Below are 27,699 nucleotides of genomic sequence, written 5' to 3' on the forward strand. Positions count from 1 at the left end.
CGAAATTACTGGGCAAATGAGACTTAACATCTTATGTCTCAAGGTGACGAGCGCAGTTGTATTGCCGTATATTATATATGAATTTTTGGGTTTTTCAATAATCCTGAGCGGCACTGCATTGTAATGGGCAGGGTGTGTCAATTACCGTCTGTACAGGGTGTATAATTAGTTAAAGCTAAAATATTGTAGTAGCCATTGTATGAGGAAAGAAGTAGTGACTTACCCAGTTGGATCCGTGTGTGCAAAAATAAAAATATATTTATTTATTTGAGTTTTAATTTTCAAATTTGGCTTCTATACACATATAACATTGTAAGCTATATTATTTAATACTGTACAAGCGACCAAATAAATGCATGTAAAACAAAATGATGACATAACATCTTTGTGAAAAAGCTTTAAATGATTGTCTAACTTGTCTTAAGGTACGGACAGACGTGCTCATTACTAGCACGAAAGCATGCATTTATTGAGCATGTGCTCATTAGTAGCACGTGTGTACTGTAATGAGCATACTTATAGTGTTGAGTAGGACATACAAGAGGCGGGTACATTTGTCCCGTACATGACGTCAAAATGTAAGAGTGGCTCGAAATTTAAAATTGTACCACTTCAAATTTTATGTCGCGGTAGTCGCGTGACGCGCTCTCACTACTCAACTACTCAGTAGTCAGTACTCACTCTGTAACACTATAGTGTGTACTTGTGTACTGTGAGAGAGTGAGGGAGCGAGTGGCATGCTACAAAACAATTAAAACAAATGCACAATAAATAAAGAAATATTAAATTTTGTTAAATGGAATATCTTATTTTTTGTAATACATTAAAATCACAGTTTATTAAATAAAATTTTTATTATATATTTACCTATACTTAAAATTATATCTGTTATATTTTTTTATTTACCTACATAATAACATTACTATGTCGTTCGTTCCGACTGCAATAACATCAAATGTCATATTTGTAGTACTCGTAACTTCAAAAGTGTCGCCTCGCTCCAGTACGCCGCGCCTCATTTGAAGTAGGACATTGTACTGCCTCAGTACAAAAAAGAGGCTACTCTTACAAACTCATTTTCAAATCGTGTCTCATACTACATACTTATTTAGAGCGTGCTCAAAAATCAACCGACGTTTGATTTTCGAGCACGCTACCTGAGGCGCGGGTAGAAGGGTGCGTGCTACGAGCGCGTCTGAACAGGTTTGCTTATTAGCATGCTATTATCGATTTGATCTCGATCCGCGGCGGGCGACTATGATTATTTTATTGAGTTCTGTATGGATATCACTGTCACTATATCTTTGTACATCCATTTTGTCCAAGAGCCTGGTGCCAAATAGCAGCACGTCTGTCCGGTACGTTTGCTCTGAGCATGCTTATTTATGAGTATGTTTAAGCAAGCATGCTTATTGCTGGAAAATGTGAATAGTTGCATGAGCATGCTCACTTTAAGCATGCTTAAAAGCACGCCTTTTTTTGAACACGTCTGTCCGTACCTTAAAGGTTCAAAATCAAATCCACATGCACACACACAGTTCAGATTGGTTTTAATTATGTGATAATTGTAAAATTTGATTTTTAATCATTTTTATTTATTTCTATATTGTTTATCAAGTATTATGTATCCGCTAAGGAAGTTGCGAGATATTCCCAATACAAGTATCCTATGAATAACTAACTGGGAAATCTCAACCACTAAAATGTATTTATGCAATCTTAGAAATAAATGAAATTTATAATATATCGCATATCGATACATAATTTTTTACATATAATAAACTGAAATTTATAATTTAATTGTTTTTATACATTCTAAGTATTCACTTCTATCAGCTACTTATTCTACAACTATTTTTTTTTTTTATTATTTAGAATGTCCATGGTCTCTTATCCTGTATGATGATATGGAACTTTTGTGTGTGTGTCCGAATAACACAAACACTTCATTATTATTGTGTTGTATTATAATAAATTCGACTTACCACCATACAAACATATTTCTTGTCTCCGTGGATCTCCAGATGTTTCAACATAGTCGCTTTAGATGAAGTTATTTTGCCACAATGGTCACACTCAAGCTGTAAAGGCTTAGCTGCAATGTTTAAAATTTAAACATTAACTAATTAATAAAACATTAAATGGATATGTCCTACTTATATCCTACTAATATTATTTTTCATATCATACACATGTAAAAGTTAAAATCCTAAAGGCTATTTTATGTATTAAACCTATACATATAAATAAAATTGGAGTGTCTGTTTATAATATTGAAATAACCGTTTTTTACTACATGTAAATGAATATATATATATATGGTACATATACCAAAATACCATTTTTTTGCAATTTTTGTCTGGTTTTGGCTAAGATCTGAAATGGCTGGACCGATTTTGATGGGACTTTTATTGGCAGGTAGCTTATGTAATAAGGAAAACTTAGGCAATGTTTACTTTAGAAAAATTCTTTTATTTTAGAAAAATAAAGTAATGTTGCAATGTCCAAGAAACAGTTTAACTCTAAAAATAATTTATATGGCACAAAAATGTTTGCCGGGTCAGCTAATATTTAATGTAATGCAATTTTATCTTTAACAAATGGCCCTATAGGGGCAAAATTTTTCAAAATCTAATATTGAATGTTTGAATATGAATACTTCATAAGCAATGAAAGATAATATTTGATATTATTTTGATTTCAGTAGTCTTTATTATTATTTGCACTCACAAAATCTACATTTTTATAAAGAACCAGCTGATACGTAAGATTCATCGTTCATAAAATTAAATTTTCAAATTTTATTTGAACTTAAATTAAGTTTATATTTTACCTGCTGATAAAGTTGGAAAGATATAAAAATTCTAATTAGTTATTCATTTAAAACTATTTTTTATGATTTCTGAACACATCAATTGTTGTTTTAATTTAATTCCGAGCATTTTCATATTTATTCACCTTTTAAGCGTTCTCTGGACTTTCACAAATAATTCAAGACCAAAATAAGCCAAATCGGTGCAGCGGTTTTCGAGTTTTAGCGAGACTAACGAACAGCAATTCATTTTTATATATATTATAGATTTTTATCAAAATTGATATAGAAAAAAAATAGAATAGAAAAAAGTATAAATATACTTTTTTCTATTTGTAAAATATAATTGTACAAGGGTTACACTGAGCTACACTGATTTTATAGCCATGGCAACAAAACTTTGGAATCATATTTCTAGCATATGTGGAAGCAAATGTATTGCCTTAATGTCATATATACCAACAATTTCAATACTGATTGTGATAAAATTGTGTCATTGAAACACAATGAAAAATGAAATGAAATTTATTTATTGCACCGTATACAGTATACATTATAGATATTAAATTTATTGTAGTGTCTACTATTCGGCTAATTTATATTAGCATGCAAAATGTTTACTTAAAATCTAAAAAATCCTTAACACTATAAATTTTTTGTCAATTAACCATTTAAACAGGAGTCCAGTAAATCGTTTCTGTGGTAAGTTTCTTATTTCTAGAGGTAGATGATTAGATACTTTTATACACATTACGTAGCTTCTATTGAGGTATAATGTTGTTCTGGGACAGTGGCCATAAACCAGTCTATCCGCTAATCTGGTGGAACGAGGATTCAATTGAATGGCCCTTTTAAATAAGTGATTATTTTGTTTTACCAATTTACACACTTCAAATATATACATATTGGACAATGTCAAAATATTTAACTTTTAAAATAAATCTATACATGAATAGGTCGGACCAACTCCACATATAAATCCAATGAGGAATCAACTTCATATTTCTTTTAATCAAAAGTATATAAAAATAATACTTACGAAGATGCATTCTTTGATTATGGAGGATAAGTTTCGATATATTTTTACTATAGTAATTGCATATTTTACAGAAAAAGCTATTTCTGTTCGTCAAATGTTGTTCTCTTAGATGCACTATCAAGTTGTCCTTACGAGTAAATGTAGCAGTGCAAATCTGAAACATTCAAATCAAATTTTTGTGAGTCATCTGGATTGTAAACATCGTTTAGTGAAGCTCCGTGCAATTTATAATTTAAAATCGAATATCAGAAGTAAAATTTGAATAAACATATAATATTACAATTTATTAAATGTGTTTAATAAGTTTTTTTTTAAGAAATAGTTAATATTTTCGTTACATTACGTCAGCAGAGGGTTTCATTTGCATCGCGGATCTGACTGATCACGATATGACGATTACTTGTTTAAAAACTAAATACCCGGTTGGTCACAAACACTGTAGAACTGTGACAAAAACTGACTATGACGCAGTCACGCGCGGTCTACAAAATACTGACTGGACGACAGTGTATCATACTATGGACGTCTCAAGGTCAGTAGAAATTTTCCCACATACAATTAACACAATTATATCTAGACACAGATCAGAGGTCACGCTCAGTAGGAATAAATTTAACATTAAACCCTGGATTACGCCTGGTTTAATCCGATGTATTTGAAACAGAGACAAACTCCATAGAAAAAGTACAAAAATAATCCAAAGATGAAATTAAAAAGGTAATTTATATAAAATATAGAAACTTCTGTAATAATCTACTACATCGACTAAAGTACAATTACGAACGCTCACTTTTGACAGAAAGTAAACATGATAAAAAGAAGCTATGGAAGGTGATTGCAGATATTACTCATCATAAACGCTCACAGCAGAATGCTGAAGAATTAATTAAAACGTCTGATGAAGTAGAACATTGTTTAAGGTTGCATAACGGGGTAGACAACTTACTAAGACAATTCTTGACAACATCAAAAAAACTGAGGAAAATTTAGCATCCGAAATAAAACATATAAACACTCCAATAAGATCATTTTTCATGAAACCAGCTGACGAGACTGAAATAAAACATTGGTTAAACGATCTACGAGTAGATCACTATCTACTTCAGGAATAGACCAAATAGGAGCAGTAGTACTTAAGCAAAACTCGGACCATATTACTTTACCGCTGACTCATATAATAAACTTGAGTATCACTACTGGAGTCTTTCCTGGATCATGGAAGCTAGCAATGGTAATTCCAATATATAAATCTGGATCAAAAGAAGTGCCTGGAAACTATAGACCAATCTCATTGCTCAGTGTAGTATCAAAAGTTTTGGAAAAGGTAGTCAATTCCCGACTCACTTCTTATCTTGAATCTAAGGACCTACTCTGTGATCGTCAATTTGGTTTTCGTCGAAAAAAATCCGCAGAGGATGCATGTTTACTGGTAACAGAATTGATCTCACGGTACATGGACAGTGGACATCGATCTATTGGGGTATTCTTGGATCTGTCTAAGGCATTTGATACTGTCTCAGTTCCAAGACTTTTGAAGCGACTGGAATGTATGGGTATCAGAGGCCTTCCTTTGAAGTGGTTTGCTAGTTATCTAACTGGCAGGAAACAGTGTCTGCGTGTAGGTAAACACATTAGTGAATTGCAAGAGGTCACAGTGGGTGTTCCACAAGGCTCTATCTTAGGCCCAACCCTGTTTTCAATTTACATGAACTCCCTACTAAAATTGAACATTGAAAACGCGGATATCGTTTGTTATGCTGACGACACCGTAATATTATTTAAAGGGTAAAATTTAAAGTCATGGGAAGAAGCAAAACACATGTCGGAAAAAGGCCTCTCCGTAGTAGCTAACTGGTTAGATAATAACCTCCTGACTCTTAACCCCGGGAAAACGAATTACCTGTCGTTTCACATAACAAAAGCTAGTGCTCCAACCGACTGTGAATTCATTCAAATACATAGATGTGATAAAGCAGCAGAAGCTCTAGCAGAAGATGCTTTTGTCCAAAGATACAGAGGACGACAGAATTACGGTACCTGGGAGTCCAATTGGATGAAAAACTCACCTTCTTGCCGCACATCTTATCCTTATTTGGAAGAGTTAGAAAACTCATGAATATCATAAGGCTACTCAGGAACTCAGCTGACTGCCAATTGCTTAAATCAATCTATATTGCACTATGTCAATCAATCATTATGTATTGCATAATAGTCTGGGGAGGAGCTGTAAAATCTCATCTAATAATATTAGAGAGAGCTCAACGAGCCTTTCTAAAAGTCATGTGCAGGAAGCCACGACGACACCCTACGGACAGTTTGTATACGGAATGCGGCGTGCTAAGAGTTCGACAATTATTCATATTGGCTAGTGTAATGAAGGAGCACAAAAATGTTCTCAATACTCCGGGTTTTGCCACTAACAAAATGAAACGTATGTTTAACATAACTTGCCCAAGAGTTAATACCAAGTTTTCGGAACGACTGGCACCTTATATATCTAAATATTTATATAATTTTATGCATAAACATGTTGGTATATTAGACTTAAGTACAAAAAATATGAAAATAAAAATCAGTAAATACCTAGGAGAATTAGATTATGAAAAAACTGAAAATATTTTGATCCCTTGTATTTAATTTTACACACACATACACATAAACACACACACATAAACTCACACACACACACATGTTGTTACTTTAATTTTATTTTACTTTCTTTTAAATTACGTATTGATAATATGTAATTTTTTAATTAAATTATTATTTTACAGTTGTATATAGTGTCTTCAAAATTTGTAATAGTAATGCCAATGATGACAACCAAGATAATAGTTTACTGTTAATCATATCTTTATTTGATCCCACGATACAGTCTCCGACTAGTGTGGCGATTCAATGGCAATCATAATTTAGTCATACTTATATATAAGCTTGTAAAATATTTAAAGTTAATGTAATTTATTTATGTAAAATCAAATCATCTTTATTTGCAAGATAAGGTTATTATAAGGTGTTGTTTGTTTATAATTAACAGGTGCTCTTATCCTAACCCATAATGTATGCAAACTTATAGTGGAATACAGTCAGTTCATGTTTTAAGTTTCAGTAACAATCTCATATATAAAATTCTCATGTCATGGTGTTAAACTTTGAACTCCTCCGAAACGGCTTGACCGATTCTCATGAAATTTTGAGTGCATATTCGGACAACATCTATTTTTCATCCCCCTAAATGTTAAGGATTTTTCATCCCCCTAAATGTTAAGGGTGGTCCACACCAATTTTTTTTTTAATTATTACACATTTTTTTTTAATTAGTTTGATTATTAGTCAGCATTACAAAATACATACAACTTCAAATTTTCACCCATCTACAATCAACTGTTACTTTTGTATCGCGATTTTAATATCGGCAATACAATGTTTGCTGGGTCAGCTAGTATACTATACTAAAAAAGATATACATCCAAAGCAAACTTGAATTAACATCAATCATATAATAGTTATAATTTCATAGGCTTATTCATTTTAATTTTAAATATAATGTCTATAATAGCTCTTGTAATTTATTTCAGTCGGGAGTTAAAATTTATTATTTACTATTTTATCATCAAGAAAATCTTTTAATGAGTAAGAAGTACTAAGTACTGAGTGGCTTTTTAAAGTAGAATATATTAGCGCGCTAAATATTGTCAGGTAACTTATTGTAAATTGTTGGTCCATGCAAAAGATGCTGTTTCGATACAACTCTGTTCTGGACTTCAATGCTTTCAGGTTTCATATTATTTATTGATATTATTCTTTACCATTACTGCTTCTTCATAAATATATATTGATGGCATGCCATGAATATTTAATTTTATAAAGTGAGTTTACATGATTCGGTTGCTTCCTCACTGCAAGCAACCGTCATGCAGACAGATCTGACACATTTCAACAGTCACAACAGTCTTAAATGTGAGGCTCTTTTGATACAATTACTGTGACATTTTATTCTCTCATCTGTCTTTTCCAATGCTATTTGACATCGATTAAGTAACTACTATCACTTCAGTAATGGAGCTCTATGAGAGAAGAAGCAGTGCTAAGTGTCCATTCAAAGAAATACAATTTATACATTATTGCATACTGTCATTGCTGAAGTATAATAATGCATAAAATATTTATTTATTTGTATGGATCTCCAACAGTTGTACATAACTTACATCTAACACATGCCTTATAACTAAACATTTGTATGTACTACCAATTATAGGAGAACACATCATTCCATAAAAATAAAAGTGACTCTAATTTGCATTTAAGGTGACTATAAACTACTTAAGTATCTTAAAAATAAGTATTAGTTGGAAGAATATGGTTTTCCGAACAATGACAAATGTTGAATATAATAGAAAGTTAAACACTAATTAATTGGCCAGAGTGTCGCTACATTTCTTTAGAAAAAGTGGGAGCCTATCACAACCAATGTCCAGTGTTGCTATGTTTTTCACACATTTGTTGTATACACATGACATAAGGGCTGTTGGTCCAAGTTTCCAGAATGGAATGTTGCTATGCCAACTTAATGGCTGAGATAAAACCTTTAGGTGCAAATGCAACTACTAGTTACTTAGATATTGCTGTTGAATAGTTAGATTTAAGTTAGAGCCATTTTTAACAGTTGTACCGATTGTTTGGAAATCACATATTATGTGTTTTCAAAGTTAGCAAGATAAATTATAAAGAAAGAATAATATATATACAAATGATTTAAGTTTTTCTTTAGTGTTAATTCCGCCAATATTTGTTTTTAAACAATTCAACACGTGTTTCGCCGCTACACGAGGCATCTTCAGGACGTGTTGTCTCACCAAAATCTGGCACAAGACTCATTGGAGGAATTAACACTAAAGAAAAACTTAAAACATTTGTATAATTATGGATTTCCGCGAAGTAACACCTACTTCATTAAATTTTTTTGAATAATATATAATCATTAATACTTACATTACATGGAAAGACTGTAATATTTCTACCGTCACAGCCTCTTTGAGCCAAGTGACGAGTTACATGGTATTTCCTGGCAAACCTTTTTCTACAGTACTTGCATTCATACTCTCTACTGTGATGTTTATTGTCTATGTGAACTTTCAGCGAGGATGTATTTGGAAGAGTAATATCACAATAAATGCATTGAATTTTGCTTTTAAAGTTTGAATGCTCATTTGCTATATGTTTTAAGAAAGACTTTTCGAAGGTGAACACCTTTGGACATTTGGTGCACTTTAACTGAAATTAAACCAAAATTTGTGAAATTTAACATTGATGTAAATAGTATTGAAAAAATGGTATTGAAACTGATCTATAGGAGAGCTTACCCTTTTCTTGGAGGCTACTAAAAGTTTGCTTTCTTTTTCTTTAGATAAACTTTCATTAGAGCTCTTGGAGCCACTATCTTGCTCCGATACTGGTTCTTTTTTTATTGAACTACAATTTCTCAAATGATATCTCAGACGAACTTTGCTCTTGAATTTAGTGTCACACGATGAGCAAATGTATATTGAACATTTTTTGCTAGTGTTTTTTTTGGACACGTTATCATTCCGAGGTGCCATCTTCGTTTCGTAATTGATGACACAGCTTTTAACACTTTCGACGCCGTCCTAAATCAAATGACTTGGCCATATAAAACAAATTTCAAAGACATACTTAAGAATTTCTTCATTAAACTAACAATTTAGCAACACTTTTTCAATAGTCAGAACTTCACCATTTGCACAAATTTTGATATAACTTTCACTCAGGCGCTGAGTGCTGACTCGAAGAGGAAAGAATAGTTTTACGACATTTATAAATGTTAAATTGAAGTTGACATGGTGACATTTCGAATGACAACCAACGTTTGACATTCATAAATTTGACGAGAAAATGGAATAAATAGTCTTAGGTGTTGATTCAGCAAAAAAATACTAACTTACGCCTGCAATTAGTATAACTAGAGCATCCCTTATTTTATAAATATTGGTTTTCGATAATATCGAAAAACTAGAGCATATATGCTTTAATGAAACAACGAATTTAATAGAAATCGATTACTAGTTTTTTATCGATTTTTTTTCTATGGTTTTTTATTTTCTACATTTTTGTAACTTTGAGGTTATAATATTATGTTACAAAATATATTAATAAAAGCCCCAAATACGTAATTAACCGATAAATAAAATTATATCATAAACCAATAGTTCTTCAGTAGGTATAACTAAATGTTCTTTAACAGTAAATTGAAACAATGGACTTTAAAATACAATTTTTTGCTAATTATTTATTGAAGTTATTTTGCGGAAATCCATATTTACCAAAATGTTATAATTTGTTATCACTCAGATTTGTCTTTCACCAATTCGGCACGTGTTTCGGCTCTACACGAGACATCTACAGGAGAATTTGACTAGCAGGATTCTGAAACGAGACATTCAGCCTCGAAAGAAATTTTGTCTTATCAATAAACGATGTAAAGTTACTCTACGTTGGATGAGCGCAGCGTGGAAATCATTGCTGAAAAAAAACGCTTTATGCAATGACGACGTCTTAATTATTTTCCTATGAAATGTGCGATTTTCCTGATTATGTTTATGATTAACACCACAGGCACTTACATAAAAAAAGAAAATAATTGTTGAATACTATCGTATTACCTAAAATAAAATAAACACTGATGTTCGCAGAATAGGTTCTCAAAGTACTTAGGAGCTTAGACCAGGCGTGACTGACTGTGTACGACCTGACATTCAAAATTGGTTACAGTAACAGTAGATTTGGTTTCCTTCTCCATCTTGCTGTATATCCTCGTTAGAGATGTCCTCCTCTCGTATGCTTTAATTGTAAATAGCCTGTGTCTATAGCATATTCAATTTCCTCAACTACGCGTTTACGTAAGGGTTGCTATGACAATACATTCACTAACTCTATAGTTTTGTAGGTACTTCTATTATTATAGGCAATACGTTGCTATGACAACCAATATGAATGCATATTCTGTGTTTACATATTTACAGTTCTTAAATAGTAGTTTTAGAATTAACACTTCTTTATTTTAATAGATTTGAAACATGAGCGATGGAATCAGATTTAGATCAAATAATAAAGAGGACTCAAGGGTCTCTCGGAAAATTTATTAAACGTCCGCCGCTCACTGATAAACTGCTTAAGAAACCACCATTTAGGTTTTTGCATGATATTACAACGTCGGTAAGTATATTTTTTAAATTTCAAATTGTAAAGTACGTACCTTTAAAAACGGTTGATGAAAAAGTGTGTAAAGGCGCTGAATTAGAGAGCCAACGATTGTGGTTCACAATTATTAGTACCTAGCAGTTTTTAATATGTACTAAGGAAATGATATAATTATGAAATATATAGGATCTTTATTATCAATATAATGATTAATGATTACTTCGATCTAGAAATGTTCTCTAGATATCAATATATATTACATATACACTAAACGTTCTAAAAAAAATATCAGTTTTACATGTGGGTGTGTAAGCCACTGAACAAGCCTCAACCACTGCCAATTCTAGACTTCATCTGTAACAGCTTATCAGAAAGTATAAAGAAATATCACCACCTCAATTATCTTATAATCATGGGCGACTTTAACGCACAAGTAAGCACCTCTGAGGCAGGACAAGAATTCATAATGGGAGAATACCATAAATTCTCACGCAAGAATTACAGAGAGCGATCAATTCACTAAAAAATAGAATGAGACCCAGGATCCGATAATATACCATACGAACTGATGTGATGTACAGTCAGAGATTCAAGCCCAATTTTAGTAAAAATATTCAATGAAATACTCAAGACTAGAATTATACCAAGTACATACTTTTTAAATTCGCCTATAACTATCTAAATGGTATATCACCAAGCTTATCCATATGGAGCCGGGGGGGGGCCGCTAGTTTATACAGGATGTATTTTTTTTTGAAAAATCGTTCCAGACGATTGCCGTCAAAATTTTTATAAATTAAAAAAAAAACTAAATATGCAGTTATTAGTTTCTTATAAATCAAAGGCATAACTCCTTTCACGACTCTCCTCTAAGTCTCGCAATTTGCGACTTGGCCATCACCGCCCTTCTCAAAAAACCAAAATTGGATACTGTTTCCAAAAACCGATTGTACGTAATAAAGTGGTGTACCTGAACACAAAAATACAAATTTCAAATAGATTCCATCTGTCTGTCGGTCTGCCTTTGTTGTACATCCTAATCTCTGGCACTACTGGACTGACTTTAATGTAACTTTCACGAATGCCTTCAGCGAGCCTGGATCAACATTTAGGCTGTATTTGTTCAAAATCAATGCACGGGAAAAGTAAAGTTGATCCAAAGTTTGTTCAGAAAATGTTGGGACAACCATGTAGCAACATATTATCATACTAGATGCAGATATATTTATTATTGCCGCTTATAACGTCCACGTGGATGACGTCACAGGCAGGTAAAGCTAGTATTTAGGTATTCTTAATTTCTAAACACTTGACTGTTTTAGGTATTGACAAGCACTGGATTCTTTGCTGGACTATTTGATGACAAAGAGCTAATATCAGAGAATGTAAAGGATAAAGAATCGAAAATTTCCTTTCTTCATAAAATAATTTTCGTAGTAGGTAAGCACAATAATTAAGAAAACTTAAATAAATATGTAAAGGTTTATTTCAAACAATTTTCAGCATATTATCATTTATAACCTATAAGAATTTATTGAGGATCAAATAAAGTGTTTGAAATGAGATAAAACATATAGTTATATATAGAGTGGGTAATTTTTGGTTATCAAATTACCCACTCTAAATGAAACAAAATTTCAAGTCTCAGATATTGTTATTATTGGGCACTAAACAATAGCATCTTATTTTTACGTCATATCAATGAAAAGGTTTCATGATATATTATACTTAACATAGACATAGGCCTTGGACCAACATCTGCTCGGTGTGAAAAGTAGGTACCTACGTATTCCCAGAGATGATCCAGCTAAGATAGGGTTTTCACCCCCATAGCACCATTTTATAGCAGTTTTCTGTCCGAATTGTTAAAGATAATTCCGGGATACGCACAATGTTTATTCTGTATTCATATACAAAAACATATACAGGCGCCTATTTCTGCCGTGAAGCAGTGAAGCTGTGTTTCGGTCTGAAGGGCGCCGTAGCTAGTGAAATTAATGGGCAAATGAGACTTAACATCCTATGTCTCAAGGTGATGAGCGCAATTATTGTAGTGCCGCTCAGAATTTTTGGGCTTTTCAAGAATCCTGAGCAGCACTGCATTGTAATGGGTAGGGCGTATCAATTACCATCATCTGAACGTACTGCTCGTCTCGTCCCGTATTTTTATTAAAATCATCATTAAGTATCATGTAAGTACTGTTTTTGTCGCATTTGCATGTTACATTTACTTTACTTTGCATTTACTGTTTTTGTTGCATGGACTTGATGTTCGGAAAAAATAAAAAAGAAATCCGCTCGCAAAGTTTACAAAAGCTTTAAGAATTTACTAAAAAAAGTTAGCTATAGTTATAGTGGTAATTTTTTTATATGGAAAAGGAGTACAAACGAGCGTTCGGGTCACCTAGTGATCACCGCCGCCCACATTCTCTTGCTACACGAGAGGAATCACAGGAGCGTTGGCGGTCTTTAAGGATCGTGTACGCGCTTTTTTGTTAAGGTAATCATGTCGCAACGTCTCGGGAACACCGCACAAGGAAGCTTATTTCACAGTTTTGTTGTACGTGGAAGAACGTTTCTTGAAAACCGCACTGTGGAGGAACGCCTTACGAATGTGCCATAAACAAACACCTCTTCGAAATACTCCGATAAATGCGGTAGAACACACAATTAAACGACGCCCTTACGCAACGGCAAATGATCCAGCCATTCACAGAGCACTATTCCACGACAATTCGTGCTGCTCTGCGTTGCTCGCGGTCGAATGGATCGAGCTGATACTGAGGTGCACCAGACCAGCGATGATAGCAATACTCCATATGTGGTCGGATGTGGGCTGACTGAAGTACTGTCGTGCTCTATTAATTACACCCAGCATCTTCGAAGCTAATTTGGCTTTGCCCTCCAGATGCCCTGGGAATTGGCAATTGGCTCGAGATTTTGAGACCCAGTATTCCAATACTAGGCGAGACTTTAAGGAATGTGTTGTCGAAGAGCGGTGATACAAATGGGATTTTTTAAGTGGTAAATACGCAAACTTGAGTCTTCTCGGGGTTAAATTAGACAAGGAGCCTTGGGGCACGCGTTCACGGGCTTCGGGTTTGAGCAATAATCGTCGATAACGACCTGTATGCTGCACCCAGTGAGGAAGCTGGAGGTCCACTTGCATAAACTCTCTGGAAGCCCATAGGTTATAATTTCGGAAGTTATTTACTTTTTACCGTATTTAGCAATCAATTTCTCAATAACTAACTCTAAACATATTTTTAAGGGACGACTACGGGAAAAAAGCTTTCAGTTAAGCCTTCTAAGATAGTAGCTGGACAGGAACCAGAAAAAACAAATCTTTTATTACAATGTTTGGCAGATGCACTTGATCGGAATCTGACTTCGGAAGAAGCAGTAAAGAAGTTTAAAGAATCTTTGAATATTGAATCAAATGATAAAACTAAACCTGATGAAAAAAATCTAGCACCAAAAAACAAAGAGAAAAGCAAACATGACAAAAATGTTCCAAATAAATTGCCCAAAAAGGAATCTCCACCTAAGCAACCGAAGCAGAACATCAAACAAGCATCAAAAATTAAAACTGACAATTCGAATAATGTTAGTAAAGTTATTAAAAAGGCTACAGAAAACATTAACAAAATTAATAAACCTTTAAAAGAAAATGTTTACATTCATGATGAAGCAAACGATCTCGAAATACAGTCAACTGAAGCTGATATAAATAAAATTAACGAAGGTAAATCTTTTGCAACAGACACAGAAAATAATATAATATGTAATGCTGATTCTACTATCCAACCTCACAACATCGAAAAAGATATAAATCAGAAGGAAAATGTTGAATTGGAAAAAAATGAAGAGCCTAGTTCCATAGACAAATCAAGTGATATTACCACAAATTCATCAGACAAGGATAAAACATGTGACGACAAACATGAAGTAAAAGATAAAAGTGATGACAATGAAGTTTCTCAAAAAACATTGTCTCATGATACTAGTCGCAAGACTGACGATATAAGTATAAACAAAGTAAATATACGACCGTCTTCATCTCGGCCTGGAGCTCCTAGAATACGAGATAAGCAAGAAAACCATACTGCACCAAAAGATACCGTGGTTCTTGGTAAAGTTAATATAATTTCAGAAAATACCTTGCTCGAAGAGGTAAGTTGTATTTTCATAATTTTTGAAACGTTACGTACTTTTTATAAAAAATATGCACTACTACAGTTTCATTCATGTCTCTGTTTTGTTATTGTTGCAGGAAGACGAGAGTTTTCAAATAGTAGATACTGCTTTGGAATTTGATAATTCCAAGCAGAACCTGGAAGAAGTACTTAGTGCTGAGCATGGACATCTCGTTCAACAAATATTAGATTCACAAAAGGACTTCACAAAATCAACCGGATCAACAGAGATTGTAAGTTCGAATACAACATATGAATCTGAGTTTGAATTTTTGCTAACCCACAGACTGGCTCTCTATAAGTAATAGCCCGGCAATAGCACATGTTGTATTGCTCTCACCTCGGAAGCTAAATATTAAGTTAGTTAGTAGTAGTAGTACTTATTATTAGTTAAGTGATCACCACCGCCCATATTCCCTTGCAACACCTGAGGAATCACAGGAGCGTTGCCGCCTTTTTAGAAAGGTGTACGCACACGGAAACAATGCACAAGGAAGCTAATTCCACAGCTTGGAGGAACCGCGCTGTGGAGGAATGCCACACATCTAGCTGTCGGGGATGATATCCTGATTTATGGGGTGTCTCGTGAAGGTGGAATGGCAGCAGGAATCAGGTCAAGCAGCTCATCGGAACACTCCCCGTGTTAAATGCGGTAGGATCACTGACATCTATGAATCTACCACGGTGGGATACACACAATGAAGCGACGTCTTTACGCTACGCCAAATGATCTAGCCGTTCATAGAGCACTGGGTCCCCAATGAGCTCTGCGTTGCACACGGTCAAACGGATCTAGCTGATTAAAGGCATAAAAGGCATTATTTTCTCTAAATTGATTCCTTTAGTTTTCATGTCATTTCTGATATACTAGATACTACTACCGCTTCGGAAACAAATGGCGCTCTGAGAGAGAAGAAGTGGTGCAAGAAACTCTCACAGCGTTCTTTCTTTACGCTCATTTGAATGAAATATACAATATTGTGCTGTTATTGCTATTGCTATATAATAATCATAATCTAGTCCCACGCTGTCGGATCACTTAGATATTCAGTAATCTGGCACTAAAATTCTATAAATGTTCTAATGGTCTCGTGACAGATTTTGGCAAGACAACACGTCCTGAGGATGCCTCGTGTAGAGGCGAAACACGTGTCGAATTGTTTAAAAACAAATATTGGCGGAATTAACACTAAAGAAAACTTAAATCATTTGTATAATTATGGATTTCCGCAAAGTAACGCCTACTTCAATAAATTTTCTTCCAATCTCTGGTCATTTATAAGTACGTTGGTTTGTACCTCCGCTGTGTTTGGTGTAATGAACCGTAACCACTTTGTTTGTTTACTGTTTAAGTGCAGATTATTCGTCTCAAACCAACGCACTATTTTTGAATGAGTGCATTGTTTACCTCGTCATCAATATCTGCACGTCGCTTCACTTTAAAAATAAGTGACGTATCATCAGCAAACGAGCTGCTGAAGCAAAAATTTTTCAAAAATTTTACTAAAAACAAGCTGCGCTAAAATAGACCTAAAATTAGCAGGGTCAAAAGAACTGTCCGATTTAAACAAAGGTATAACTTTGCTGTATTTCATGAGGTCAGGGAACACACCCTAATCTATGCATTCATTAAATATTATTCCCAATTCAGGTGCTATAATTTCTAGTATTTTTTTGACTATATTTGTCGAATGGCCATATATGTCCTTTACAATTTTTGTGTTAATGGATTTGCAGATTTTTAGCATATTGCTACCTTTTACATACTTAAATTTCAAATCAATGGAAGATACTGCTACGTGTAATTTAAGCATATCCTGTGCTGCTTTTGGTGAAGAGTTTTGGTCTTTGGTCTTGATTATTGGGATTTCGGAGAAGTATTTATCAAATTAATTTGCACTTTCTATTTCTGAACATATAACGCCATACTGGTGTGTGCCAGAACGTATCTAACGCTTAGTGTGTATTCTACCAATTCTATAACGACTAATGTTCCTAAGAGCTCAATATTGTCCTCAGCACCTCTGCATGTTTGAACCACATCCACATTTGGGAAAAATTTCACATATTAATAAACTGTGGAAAAAATGTCTTCCATGGTTGATATGTTACCTCCATGAATGTGACCTAAAAGGTTGAAAACGCATCTGTAACTCGTCTGCATATGCTCCATGCTCTATTGTTACTAAATTCCCGATAATATAAATTATCTATTATTATTATTGTTGCGTTGCAACCCTTCGAAGTATATGACGAGAGTTGTCAAACTTCAAGACATTGTTAATTTCAACAGCTCCGTCAGCAATACTCGTAGCTCAGCGGAAAAGTGTTTACTTTAGACGCTGTAGACCCGGGTTCGATACACCTACCAGTGTATGGATTTTTTTGGTTTTTGTAAAGTTAAAGGAGATTTCTAGTAAGTTCAGGATCAAATCGAACAGAAAAAAAGGGATGGAAAATGTGTAAGCAGGATAAAAATAGTTAAAAGAATTTTCTAGTACAATTTAAATTTAAAGATGGAATGGGAGAATCATTTTGAAAATAGGACGGATCCGGGGGTATATAAGCCGTACTAAGCGTGGCCTACGGCAGTTCTAGTTCTGACACGAAAGTGTAAAGAAGAAGAAGAAGAAAAGAAGAAGTAGTGAAAAGTGTAAGTGTTCTAAGAAGAAGAAGACAGAAGAGAAGTAGTGTTCGGTGCAGTGTGACGCGTTGAAGGTACCACCGCCCACAAGAGGAACAGCGGCAGACCGGCGAAGTGCAAGTTCAGAAAAAGTGAACGCAAATAAAGACTCGTTCCTATAAGCGGAGTATTATTTCCAATCCCTGACCCACTCCCGTGTCAATTGGTGTCAGAAGTGGGATTGGAAAGATGCCATTAGTGCCCAGGAACGAGAAGGGAGTGACCACGCGAGCATGAGCAGCTGCAGCGGCAGAGGACGAAACATCCGGCTCTGGACTCAGTGCGACCGTGTCAGCACCGCAGGCTCCTGCCGTAGACATCTGCGCGGTCATGCAGCAGATGGCCGCCATGATGCAAGAGGCAGCGCGCCGACAGGAGGAGCAGCTGCGAGCCTTGCAAGAGGAACAAGCACGCCGACAGGAGGAACAAGCACGCCGACAGGAGGAACAAGCGCGCCGACAGGAGGAGCAAGCGTGCCGAGAAGAGGAGCAGTTGCGGGGCTTGAAAGACGAGCAAGCGCGCCAACAGGAGGAACAAGCACGCCGACAGGAGGAGCAGCTGCGAGGCCTGCATGAAGGCCTCTCCAAAGACATTTATCCGTTGTGCAGAAAAACTCCACCCGTATTGACGCTGTGGAAAAAGAGATCGCCCGGATTGACAGTGTGGAAAAGAAGATGGACAAAGTTGAAGAGAACTTTCAACGGAAGATGGGAGAGATGGAAGTTATCATTAATCAGCTCAGTGGGAGGGTCGTGTGTCCTTCAGCCAACACAGGAGTTTCCTGCGGAACCACATCGAGCAGAAATTTAAAAGTACCTCCCTACGACGGCAAGTCTTCCTGGGCTGCCTTTAAGCTACAATTGGAGACGGTCAGAAGAGCCTGCGGTTGGAGTGACCAAGAAGCGCACTCTGCCCTCACACTAGCGCTCCGTGACGAAGCACTCTCCGTATTGGAAGCACTCGGCGCTGGGAAGGTGGAAGTGACCTACACAGACCTTATTGACGCGTTGGAGGCACGCTATGGTGATAAACACCTCGAACATGTGTACCGGGCGCAACTTAAGGACCGCAGTCAAAGGGCCAGCGAAACTCTTCAGCAGTGGTCCGTGGAAGCCGAGAAACTAGTGCGTAAAGCATATCAGTCGTCGCCAGCTGCAAAAGAAGAAATGTTGCTCCAAGTTTTCATCGATGGAATACGGGACGCCGAAGTTAGAGCAGCCGTACGATTGAGTCATCATACCAGCTTGAAGAAAGCGGTGGCACATGCGTTGGAAGTGGAAGCGGTTCGCCACGATTCTCGGGCGTTGAGACTCCGCAAAATTGTACCAGCAGATTCCAGCCGAAGGCAAGCATATAACCCAGCATGCTATGGTTGTGGGGAGCGAGGACACATTAGAAGCACTTGCCCCAGGCGTGAGAGCATAACGCAAGGTAGGAAGGATGCGGCGGTCTCAACATCACCGCTGGAGCAGCAGGAAAAGGCCAGGGCAGTGGGGTGGGCGCTGGCCGGTAGAAGCAAAGCCCCAAGGACCTTCGTTAAGCAGACATGTGACGGAAACACTTTAGTTATAGAAGGAATGATAAATGGAAAATCCTGCCGTTTCACTTTGGATACGGGAGCCTCACGTACAGTCGTTAGCCAAAGAAGACTAGAGAGCATCGGAAGACGACACATGCGAGAAAATGTAAACTTAACACTCACAACAGTTACCAGCCAGCGCATACCAGTCCAGGGAGAGAAGATCGTGGCCATGAAAATCGGGGATACGTTGTACTGGCAAAAAGTGGTAATCGCGGATATCACAGATGACTGCATCATTGGGTTTGATTTTCTTCGAAATCATCAGTGTACCATTGACATGAAACATGGTGTATTGAAGCATGGAGGTGAAGAAATTCCAATAAAAGGCGGAACTGTTGGGAAAGTGTTGTGCTTAAGAGACACTACTTTAAATCCGAGATCGCAGACCCTAGTCCCGGTAGTCCTGCCAAGGGATGACAGAGGAAGACCTTGTAAATGCACTATAATAGAAAGAGAGACATCGGACACAACATGGATCCCAGCCAGGACTGTTGTGGGTAACTCCCAGATTGCGATGGTTCCCGTGTTTAATCCTCATGAGGACAAGCAAATCATTAGGAAGGGAACAGTGATCGGAGCTTGTGAGGAGATAGCTTGGTTAAGAAAGTGTGAAGAAGGGAGGAAGACCATAGCTGCAAACCAGGATGTGAACATACAAAAACTTCTGGATAGCTATAAGGACAATCTTACCAAGCTACAGTTAATAAAAGCGATAAATTTCCTGCTACGCTACTCCGGGATTTTCTCAAAGAACGACGGGGACATCGGCAGAACTGGTTTGGTGAAACACAAGATCGACACAGGAGACACTGTTCCGATACGGCAAAGACCAAGACGTATTCCGTTTGCACGTGAGCAAGAAGTGGAAGATATGATTCGGGATATGAAAGAAAATGGTGTGATAGAACCGTCATCGAGTCCATGGTGTTCTCCAGTGGTTCTGGTGAAGAAGAAGGATGGATCAACTAGATTTTGTGTAGACTATCGGCGTTTGAACGATGCAACTAAGAAAGACAGTTATCCATTGCCAAGAATCGATGACACATTAGATTCACTTTGTGGCATGACGTGGTTCTCTACTCTTGATTTGATAAGTGGCTACTGGCAAGTCGATCTGGACCCTAAAGACAAGGAGAAGACGGCTTTTTCAACCGGAAAAGGGTTATGGCAGTTCAAAACAATGCCCTTCGGATTATGCAACGCCCCAGCTACTTTCGAAAGGTTGATGGAGCATGTGCTGGCAGGTATGTTGGGAGAAACCTGCCTTGTCTACTTGGATGACATAATCATTATGGGACGAAGTTTTGAAGATCATCTTAAGAAGCTCGAAAACGTCTTCGCAAAACTGCAGGGTGCCAACTTGAAGTCGAGTCCAAAGAAATGTTCCTTCTTTCAACGTCAGGTGAATTACTTGGGGCACGTTATCTCGGAGCAAGGTGTTGCGACGGATCCTGCCAAGATAAGTGCTGTCAAGGACTGGCCGACGCCGACAGAAAAGACACATGTGAGAGCATTCCTTGGACTATGCTCTTATTATCGACGCTTTGTGAAAGGGTTTTCCGATGTTGCTAAGCCCTTACATCGACTGACGGAAGAGAAAAGAGCCTTTTCCTGGGATGAAGACTGCGAACAAGCTTTCTTAGAGTTGAAGAAACGACTATGTGAATCACCTATCCTCGGATATCCTGACACGGAGGGAAGATTCATAGTAGATACTGATGCTAGCAATTCTGGAATTGGTGGAGTGTTATCTCAGAAGAGGGGAGATCAAGAAGTTGTAATTGCATACTTTAGCAAATCTTTATCGAAGCTGGAGAGAAACTACTGTGTAACTCGTAGGGAGTTACTTGCCATGGTGAAGACATTACAACATTTTAAAAAGTACTTGTTGGGTCGCAAATTCCTCGTAAGGACTGATCATGCCGCCTTGTAGTGGTTACTAGAATTCAAGAATCCGGAAGGACAAGTGGCCAGATGGATTGAGCAACTTCAAGAGTATGACTTTGAAATCGAACATCGAGGAGGAAAAACTCATGGAAACGCAGATGCTTTATCTAGAAGACCTTGTCCGACGGAATGCAAACATTGCATTCGTCAGGAGGAGAAAGAAAATCCAATAATCCGACTGATCAGAACAGATTCGATCGATGGGAACTGGAGCAACGATGCAATGAGGAGAGCTCAGGAAAATGATAAGGATCTTCAACCACTTTTACATTGGCTAGCAAGTGGATCACTTAAACCAAAATGGTCTGAAGTGGCTAGACACAGTACGGCTACCAAGAGTCTCTGGGCACAATGGAATAGTTTGGTGATGCATGACGGGTTGCTCTGCCGGAAATGGGAAACCCCGCAAGGAAAGGATTGCCATCTGCAACTGGTCGTTCCCAGGGAGAAGGTGAACGAGATCCTGAGAGCTTATCACGATGGTTCTTCAGGTGGACATTTGGGAATAAGAAGAACTCTCATAAAAATTAAAGAACGATTTTACTGGTTGCATTGCCGTGATGATGTGGAAGACTGGTGTCGTAAATGCAAGAGTTGTGCAGCTGTCAAAGGACCTCAAACCCGGAGCAGAGGAGCTATGAAGTTGTATAATGTTGGGGCTCCGTGGGAGAGAGTAGCTCTGGATATAGCCGGACCGTTTCCATTCACCAAAGCTGGAAGCCGTTACATAATGGTGGTGATGGATTATTTCACGAAGTGGCCGGAAGCATTTGCTCTACCGAATCAAGAAGCAGTTACCGTTGCGACGAAGCTGGTGTATGAAGTTTTCTGCAGATTCGGTGTGCCTTTGGAGTTGCACAGTGACCAAGGGCGGAACTTCGAGTCACAAGTATTTCAAGAAGTTTGCAAGATCTTGGGAATCCATAAGACCAGAACTACGCCATATCACCCACAGTCGGACGGGATGGTGGAGAGGTTTAACCAAACATTGGAGCGACATCTGGCAAAAGTAGTGAACAGTCATCAGGATAACTGGGATGAGTACATTCCACTGTTTCTTATGTCGTATAGAAGCGCAATACACGAGACAACAACGATGACTCCTGCGTACGCCAATTTTGGAAGGGAATTGAAATTGCCAGCTGATTTACTCTCAGGCTGTCCACCGGATACTCCGAAAAGTATAACAGAATACGTGGATGAGTTACGGAAAAAGATGGTTGACATCTACGAGGAAATTAGAACAACTGGGCTTAAGGCAAAAAGAACGGATGAAGACCCGCTACGATCGAAGAGCTAATATTCCTAGTTTTGAAGAGGGAACCCTGATTTGGTTACACAATCCTGTAAGGCGAAAGGGGAAGTCTCCGAAGCTCCAACCAAGTTGGGAGGGACCATATAAAGTAATCATAAGGATAAATGATGTGACTCTCAGGATCCAGCGTACCCCTCGAAGTCCCCCGAAAATCGTACATGTCGATCGGGTGGCTAAGTACTACGGAAGCAACGATGATCGGGACGATCATGTCTTGGGAGGGGGCAGTGTTGCGTAGCAACCCTTCGAAGTATATGATGAGAGTTGTCAAACTTCAAGACATTGTTAATTTCAACAGCTCCGTCAGCAATACTCGTAGCTCAGCGGAAAAGTGTTTACTTTAGACGCTGTAGACCCGGGTTCGATACACCTACCAGTGTATGGATTTTTTTGGGTTTTGTAAAGTTAAAGGAGATTTCTAGTAAGTTCAGGATCAAATCGAACAGAAAAAAAGGGATGGAAAATGTGTAAGCAGGATAAAAATAGTTAAAAGAATTTTCTAGTACAATTTAAATTTAAAGATGGAATGGGAGAATCATTTTGAAAATAGAACGGATCCGGGGGTATATAAGCCGTACTAAGCGTGGCCTACGGCAGTTCTAGTTCTGACTCGAAAGTGTAAAGAAGAAGAAGAAGAAAAGAAGAAGTAGTGAAAAGTGTAAGTGTTCTAAGAAGAAGAAGACAGAAGAGAAGTAGTGTTCGGTGCAGTGTGACGCGTTGAAGGTACCACCGCCCACAAGAGGAACAGCGGCAGACCGGCGAAGTGCAAGTTCAGAAAAAGTGAACGCAAATAAAGACTCGTTCCTATAAGCGGAGTATTATTTCCAATCCCTGACCCACTCCCGTGTCTTTATTATAATATTAATAAAAATAAATAAATAAAAAATCCTTTATTGCTGTACTAATTTTACATACTAGGTACAAAAATAAAGTAAAAAGTGCCTCTAAGTAATATCAGCCAACGGTCTTTACTGTGGTACAGCATGTCTTCCGACAAAGGCCTTCTCCAAAGATTCCCATTCTGTTATATCTTTTGTTGTACGAGTCCATAGTTGCCCCGCTATTTTCTTGATGTCGTCTTCCCATCTCATAGGCTGCTCACCTCTATTTCTTTTGCTGTCTAATGGTTGCCATTCAGTTATTAGTCTTCGCCCATTTCTCTGGTTTTCTCTTATAACATTAATAATATCTACCAAATTTAAGCAGAATGGTGAAATTGTAAGTAGAGGTATTTAGTGAGTATTGCAATTTGCATAATATGTAGATGAAGATTCTGTTTTGTTATTCAGTTGAGTTCTCGTGACAGGCTTCGTCGTACTCGCTTAAATGTCACTGCTTGTGGCGATAACATGGGATGGGTCATTTTCTTCCCTAAAATATGGTCAAGGGAGGCGATGGCTGGCCCATGTTCATGGATGTGAACGGTTTTTTGACTTACAATTGTAAGGCATTGACTATTTGACGTTTGGGTATTATTGTAGCATAACTTTACATAATCTTATCTTAATATATATAAAATACGTGACACGTTGTTTGTACGCGATGGACTCCTAAAATAATGAACGGATTATAATGGGGATTACTTCATGGAGTGCAGTGTGGTCCAAGGAGAGATAGGATAGTTTTTATTTCAATTTGGGATCCATAATAATTATTATTTATTTATTTATTGTTAATCAACAGCGTTACAGTGAACGTTAATTAACAATAATATATAACATAATTTTTAAGGCCATTATAGATTACTCATATTGACAAAATATTGTTCTGTAATATATCTTGTAAAACTATTGTAAAATTATAATTTTACAATAGTTTTACAAGATATATTACAGAACCACTGCCTCTTGTGTATCTTATTTACTGTGTGTATGTTTGTGTGTGGGTGTGAAAGTGTATGTGTGTGGTTAGTAGATAATAATATGTATATATTAAGAATTTAGACAATATTATATTTATTTTCACTAATTGTTTTGTATGGACATATTTTCTATGAGAGAATTTAGTGACGCACGGTTTGATAGTTCCGCTGTGAAACAATTTCATTATAACAACAGGGAGCATTTTTTACGAAATAATTCTTGATGTTTTGAAATATTATTGGCAAATTCCTATAAAACACAATTTTTTTTTATTATCTACAGAACAAAGTTTGTTGGGTCAGCTAGTATATTATAATTATTGAAATGATTTGTAAAACGATGAAGCTGTAAATGTTGATTTAAAAGGGTGCCATAGTTTCTTGTCAATTCTCATTAGCTCAACTCTTTATGAAGTAGCGGTAAATTTAAAAAAAGGAATGTAATTTTTGGACATTCATAAGTGTCATTACCGTGATGATTTTGATTTAATATTGTATACTTCTGATAGACCTTGTACTTAACACGATTTTTTACTAACAGGAATGGCAATTTGGAATTCAAAAAGCAAGGGATGACATAAGTAAAGACATCGAGCTTTTACGCTTCAGCATTCAGGCCATATCAAGAGTAGCAAATCCACTGGGAAAATTATTGGATCACATACAAGAAGACGTTGAAGTTATGCGTCAAGAACTGATACAGTGGACAAAAGCGTATGAAGAGACATCAAGGGAATTATCGAAGCAAAAAGCGTTAGTAGTAACTAATATGGTGTCGTTTTAACTGCTCTTAATTTTTTTGGCTGTAATCTACTAATTACTACATGCTTATTTTATGACTTACCCCCTTATTCATAATGGTCCGCTAACTTTAAACAGCCGCTTAGGAGTGTTTTTTCTCATTCTGACTTAGGTGAATAGAAGAAGACAGAGTGAGAATTAGCAATGCTTTAAGTTAGCAGACTATTATGAATAAGCGAGTAACCCCATAGAGTTTAAACACTTGAGGGTATTATTTTATCTGATCTTGCCAAATAACGTATTACACAATTTATTATTACAATGTTTGTGTTAATATTACGATGTACAAGATTGAGAATAATTACAAAGACATAGGTCTACAGGTCTAAAGCTCATTCGTCGTGAGGATTTTTTTGTAACACTTGTGTGTTACAGCATAAGTCTGAGAGTGAACAATAATTAAACCCTATTTTCTCACCCTTAGGGTAGGAATTATTTTCTAGGGTACTTTCCAATAAAAAAAGAATTATCAAAACGGACGGTAAAAAGTTATGTGTAATAGTAGAACGTAATCCCCGTTTTTTCGTCGTTTAAAAATGCCACTGATTAGCAACACAGTAAAAAGGAAATATTAATAGAGTGAATTTTACGATGCGCGCGCACACCGATATCCAAATTCTACACCCTGACGTTAGTTGCTCAACTAGACAATTTGTAGCATACTTCAGCTACCATAAACCTCTTGTACCTCATATTATTTCTAATGAACCACCACCAATGGACCAGAATTAAATGAATTTCAATAAGTAAGTTGTAAAAAAGATTCAATGATATCTAATTGTTTAAAAGTAGTCCATATAAATAAAATAATAGAGGTTTTCATTTGTACGCGCATCACGAAAAAATTACTGGAGAGATTTCAATTCAGACTTCTAAGTTTTAATCCTTCGACACTTGGCCCTTACGTAAATTATTGCGATATTTTCTTCTATTAATGTTTTATGTTTTATTGTTTTACTATTTTATGTGGTATAATAATAATATATTCATTGATTGTATTTACTACCTTCTTTATTGTAATATTGTTCTCTCAACGAACGTAAAATAGCACGAGGAATATTTTTTTTAGGATTAAGATCTTGTTACGCCAAACAATCTTCTTGCATGCGTATAAGTACACACACAATCTTTATACTCATATTCGCTGTTTGGTCAAGATTTTGGTTTATTGTTCTTCGGTTTTTTTATGAATGGGAGACGAGCAGGACGTTCAGCTGATGGTAATTGATTGATTCTTGAAAAACCCAAAAATTCTGAGCGGCACAAATACAATTACGCTCGTCATCTGGAGACATAAGATGTTAAGTCTCATTTGCCCAGTAATTTCACTAGCTACGGCGCCCTTCAGACCGAAACACAGTTATGTTTACACTTTACTGCTTCACGGCAGATATAGGCGCCGTTGTGGTACCCATGACATAGCCGGCTTCCTGTGCAAAGCAGTGGCGTCTTTACGACATTTTCTTAGGGGGGGTAATAACTTCAAGAAGTCGCCTTGTAACTGTAAGAGAGGGTTAAAGGAAAAAAAAAATTAAACAAACACTTTTTTAATAACACTTTATTATTTGTAATTTTAAATCTCTATGTAAAATAAAAACACTTTACAAAAATAAACTTTAGGGTTTTAAGGAACATAATGGTTACTAAAAATTATTAATAATAAAGTAACATAAACGTAATTTTTTTTCTCTGAATTTTGGAAAATTAAATGCGCGGAATGGGAATTCTCGTAACAGACATGGAAGGATATTTAAATCTGATTTTCGATACAATAATTGAATTATGACTCTGGGAACTAACTACTACCGAAGATTTGATTTTGTTTTCTCTTTAAGATTCATCTATTTTATTTGAGACCCGATTTTCGTTTTTGTTTCCTGATTTCTGGGGGGGGGGGTAGTTACCCCTATTACTCCCCCGTAAATACGCCCTTGGTGCAAAGGAGCGCCTCCCACTGTGATGGGTGTTTAGGTAATCTAAACTTATTTTGGTATATAATCTAAATATAATGTTGCTTTTAAAATACCAATTTGATTTTTACAGTCTGAACGAGGAGTCTTTGCTTCCACTTTATGCAAGAATTAAGCAGTTGGATGAAGAAATAGCGGAAAAGCAAGAAAAGATAAACGACGGACAAATAATATTTCATAAAAATAATTTTAAAATCGAACGGCTTCTTGCCAACGGGAGCGTGCAATATTAGTTTTAAATAATGTAAATATGATATAATAATAATTATGATTAA

General features: G+C 36.4%; 2 protein-coding genes across 4 annotated transcripts in view; one reads left to right on the forward strand and one right to left on the reverse strand.

Moving 5' to 3' along the window:
- Window positions 1-9,640, reverse strand: part of LOC126972337 (zinc finger protein 260) — a 24,308-nt gene extending 14,668 nt beyond the window's left edge. For 2 of the 3 annotated variants that reach the window (XR_007731119.1, XM_050819016.1), the window contains exons 1-4: window positions 9,215-9,640; window positions 8,844-9,125; window positions 3,852-4,005; window positions 1,986-2,095 (exon numbers count right to left, since the gene is read on the reverse strand). Coding sequence is in view for 2 of the 3 variants with exons in the window: in XM_050819016.1 (XP_050674973.1) it covers window positions 1,986-2,095; window positions 3,852-4,005; window positions 8,844-9,125; window positions 9,215-9,451 (783 nt within the window). In the remaining variant the exon portion in view is untranslated. Of the gene's footprint in view, window positions 1-1,985; window positions 2,096-3,851; window positions 4,006-4,189; window positions 4,498-8,843; window positions 9,126-9,214 lie in introns of those variants that run through there. The other variant, XM_050819017.1, reaches the window with a different exon arrangement.
- LOC126972339 (TRAF3-interacting protein 1) lies at window positions 4,188-27,699 on the forward strand. The gene is made up of 7 exons (XM_050819018.1): window positions 4,188-4,383; window positions 10,937-11,084; window positions 12,392-12,509; window positions 14,341-15,242; window positions 15,343-15,498; window positions 25,195-25,406; window positions 27,498-27,699. Exons 2-7 carry the CDS (start codon window positions 10,953-10,955, stop codon window positions 27,655-27,657), a joined length of 1,680 nt encoding a protein of 559 aa, XP_050674975.1. The 5' UTR covers window positions 4,188-4,383; window positions 10,937-10,952; the 3' UTR covers window positions 27,658-27,699.

Source organism: Leptidea sinapis, chromosome 26, assembly GCF_905404315.1.
Source record: "Leptidea sinapis chromosome 26, ilLepSina1.1, whole genome shotgun sequence".
Lineage (NCBI taxonomy): Eukaryota > Metazoa > Arthropoda > Insecta > Lepidoptera > Pieridae > Leptidea > Leptidea sinapis.